Here is a 3,828-nt window from a genome sequence, read left to right on the forward strand (position 1 = left end):
ACGACAATTTTAAGAAAAAAATTTTTTTTACACTCGAAGTGACGTCACGAATTTTAACCAACTAGTACCATCAATTTTTTAATATTTTTGTTATAACGTTTGATATTTAATTAATATCCCATAATTTTTAATTTTATTTTTTAAAAAATTCAATAATAATTATGATACTTAAAGATTTTATAACAAAAAAAAAAAAGTAAATGATCAAATATTTATTATATTATAAATAATAATAGTTAAGATTGGAAAAAGTAATTTTTAAAGTGAACAAAAAAAATTTTTTTTTAATTATCAGTCAAAAGTATGATAGTATTAATTATTTTTCAGGCTGGCAATAGCTTGTCGGCTCGGTACTCGTTTACCAAAGTGTAGGACCGGGTTCGATCCCAGCGTGCACCACTGAATATTATTTTCACAATAATATTTACGTGCATAACATTGTCAGCCACATGGTGGTGATCTATGGACTGTTTTCGAACAAGCTAAAGGTGGTCTTCACTTCGACATAAAATGAAGAGAGACCCCATAACACGTTCGAATCAGATTCAGAGGCTCGGCGATGTGACCGTATGGGTCAAATAATACCTGAAGACTTCTCACTTTGATGGAAGTCAACGTGTCAAAGTAAGAGGGTCCTGCACCACCAACGTTGCCCTTGGTGCACAGGCATCCTCCATTGTAAAGTGCCTTGTCTTATATAGTGGGCTCTATAGGATGGACCGTAATGCACCCACAGTAACTTCCTGGAACATGATTTCGGACCCAAGAAGCCCCAGGACTGTACTCTAGTGGTACCGGCTCGACTGAGGTGACGGAAAGAGGTAGAGGGTAGAGGGCTTAGCTCGGCCCTTCCCGATGGATCAGCGAGTACGGGGGGCTAGTACAGTAGTTGTGTAGGCATTGGGACTCCGCAATCATGGCTCCCCCACCATATAAACTCAAAAAACAATAGTAGATTGCAATAGTTAATTGAAATTGTCTTTCGTAAGCTTCGGGTACAATGGCAAAAACAGCTGAGTGCCCGGGTAAACAAAAAACAAATTCAAATTCAATTCAATTATTTTTCAATTATAATTATTAATTAAAGAATATATATTGTAATATCAAATTTTCAAGGATTAAAAGAATACAAAAAATTTCATATTCTAATACATTTTTTTATTTCAAGTATTGAATGTATATTTTAACAAAATATAAGTTTTTATTATTTTACTTAATATCACAGATGACAACATTTACACAAAACAACTTAGACATATTGCATTAAATTAATATTTTTGTACAATTTTCTTTCGTATTTGACTGCCCCATTCAGGAAGTCGACCGAGTAACTCCTGGATCAAAACTATTCAAGCAGTCAATTGGAAAGCCGCTATCAACGGAAAATGATCTAAAAGAAAAATGAAAATGATCATTAAAAAAACGTTCTAGGCTTTCAAAATTTGAATTAAAAATCTAAAAAACAGAATTAGACATACTGGATGGAACAAAAGGGTGCGGACAGCCCATTACACCAAACATATCGAACCATTCTTGCAGAATGGGGCCGTAGACTCCGAGGCACACCATGTTGGAGGACGAATGGAAAATGTAATCAATCATCGCCTTGAAACGGTATGTGTAATTAGTATACGGCATAATTTCAGGGATGCAAGCCGATGACAGATTTAGCGGGTGGGTAATTCTGTCAGAATATTCTCCACCCATCATGTTCACAATCGCGTTGATATAATCAAAACCCTCGAACTCCGAGTGACTCAGCGGCAGTTGACCCGTTGACAGAAACTGGAATACGCCTGTAAAAATTTTTTAATGTTAATAATTGAAGATAAAAATTACTATCAATAATAATTGGCCATGCTTAGAAACTTACCAGAATCCATCAACGAATTAAAATCACCGCAGAGCAAGACCTTGATTTCTGAAAACTTGAGGATTCTTTCAGGCGAACTTCTCACGCTCTTTACCATGGCGACAATTTCTCTGGTCAGCATCATGGATTGAATAGTTTTCACGTCTGGAAATCTCGGGTCCCAGTGCAAGTGAGTATTTGCCACTATAATCAACTGCTCAATGTCATTTGGATCAACTGGTGGTCCATGAGTCCAGGCGGCTGCTGTAGTTTTTAACACAGCCAACCGCCCGACATTGTCGCGACTCCAGACACGATTCAACATGACTGAAGAGTCAGCACCATCCTGTACTGCTAGAGTCTTATACTCCACTAGCTTTGATTTGTCCAAGGAAAATCTAAAATGATAAAATATATTAGATAGTAAAATGTTGATTTAAATCAACCATTATATAAGAATTATAAAAATTTGGTACTTACTTATCTATTTTCCAAAAAATGGCACATCCGTCAACCAGGTTCCTGTTTAGCTCCGACATCGTCAAAGCTCTTGACTTCGGTGCAAAGATTCCTTCGTACTCCATGCTTTGGAGATTGGGAAGGAAGAAGACATCGAACTGCTCCATCTCCACTTCCTGGAGGCAGATTATGTCAGCGTTATACTGGAATATTTCCGACATGATATTCTGCCCCCGGACTTCCCAATTCAAGTACTCTTTCGGGCAATACCCGTACATTTTCGGAGTAGCGTAAGAGCTACTCAAAACGTTATACGACATTACCGAAAAAATACATGAAGGTCGTGATTCCTCCAGTGGAGCTGTAGGAACCCATGGCCGGGGCGGAGGTGGAAATAATACATCTGCAGATTATAAATTCATGATTGATCATTTTGAAATTTTTTCGAAAAACTAATGAAAACACAAACAATGGATGACAAAATGTCATTTTGTTTCAGCATCATATTCAAAAATGAGTTTATTAGAGTTAACATTACTTACCACTTTTTATTAAGTGCTCCCTACACTTAATCCTCTCCATGTCTGCTCCATTAAAAATTTTACGAGCACCGTTATTGGAAAAATTCATTTTATTTTAATTTTTAAATAAACTTTGAAATTTAAATCAAGGTAAGAATTTCAAGCTTGAAACACAACCGATCACTGGAACATCAAAACTTGGAATAACCAACATTCAGAATTTGGCAGAATTGACCATTTTTTCCCTTTCCCTCAAGAAATTGAAAACTAATTATCGGACTACTCTATTCAAAATGATAATCAGCAGTATTTCCCTTTTTCCCAAGCTAGATCCCCAAATCACTTGCCATCAGACGCCAGGTAGTCGGCAGTTGTTTTTTCAATTTACAAAAGAATGTAATGGTTATTAAAATTATCACTAGACATTAGTACTTGTGAATTATCATATTTCCATGTAAATTAGTAGGTATTATCACAAAAGTCATTACAAAGGTGGCAACAAATAATAGCAAAAGGACAATCTATTTTTCTTGTACCTGGAGACTACTCACATAATGAATACAATGGAGTAATACAATGTAGGCATTGACGTTAAAGATTTTACGATAAGAAAAGTATTTTTCTAATTAAAACTTCATTTTAGTAATTTCATAAAAATTTTTTCAGATTTTGGGAAAAAATAATCATCAAAGCTACATATACATAGAAATGGCTAAAAATTCATTACATTTAATAACAATAATTTTAAAAAAATATAAATATTATATTATTGTTTATAATAAATACTATTTCATAATAAATTCTACTGTAATTACTAATTTAGTTAGATATTGAAGTAAAGTTATAAATTTTCCCGGGAAAAAATGATTTTGCTTAATTATATATGGTTATATATAATCATATATAAGTTATATATAATCATATATGAGTTATATATAATTTTATATACTCATATATAACTACATGTAACAACATTAAATTATATATCATTACCCC

At 34.0% G+C, this 3,828-nt stretch overlaps 1 protein-coding gene across 1 annotated transcript; it reads right to left on the bottom strand.

Annotated features, from left to right (window-relative positions):
• Positions 1-1,226: 1,226 nt before the first annotated feature.
• On the bottom strand, positions 1,227-3,575 carry LOC141538069 (CCR4-NOT transcription complex subunit 6-like). The gene is made up of 5 exons (XM_074259355.1): positions 2,854-3,575; positions 2,333-2,714; positions 1,874-2,250; positions 1,479-1,796; positions 1,227-1,390 (listed from the first exon to the last, which is right to left on the bottom strand). The coding sequence occupies exons 1-5, from the start codon at positions 2,939-2,941 to the stop codon at positions 1,350-1,352; spliced, it is 1,206 nt and encodes a 401-aa protein (XP_074115456.1). The 5' UTR covers positions 2,942-3,575; the 3' UTR covers positions 1,227-1,349.
• Positions 3,576-3,828: the final 253 nt, after the last annotated feature.

The sequence above is a fragment of the Cotesia typhae genome, unplaced genomic scaffold (assembly GCF_013202065.1).
Source record: "Cotesia typhae breed Kobodo isofemale line unplaced genomic scaffold, CoteBio_Ctyphae contig_20, whole genome shotgun sequence".
NCBI classification, from domain to species: domain Eukaryota; kingdom Metazoa; phylum Arthropoda; class Insecta; order Hymenoptera; family Braconidae; genus Cotesia; species Cotesia typhae.

Excerpts from the sequence above, each read along its gene's own strand:
- LOC141538069 (XM_074259355.1), bottom strand. The coding sequence starts at position 2,941 with ATGAATTTTTCCAATAACGGTGCTCGTAAAATTTTTAATGGAGCAGAC. Across the intron at positions 2,715-2,853 it reads GGAGCACTTAATAAAAAGTG|ATGTATTATTTCCACCTCCG; the intron begins GTAAGTAATGTT and ends TATAATCTGCAG. Across the intron at positions 2,251-2,332 it reads ATTTTTTGGAAAATAGATAA|ATTTTCCTTGGACAAATCAA; the intron begins GTAAGTACCAAA and ends TTATCATTTTAG.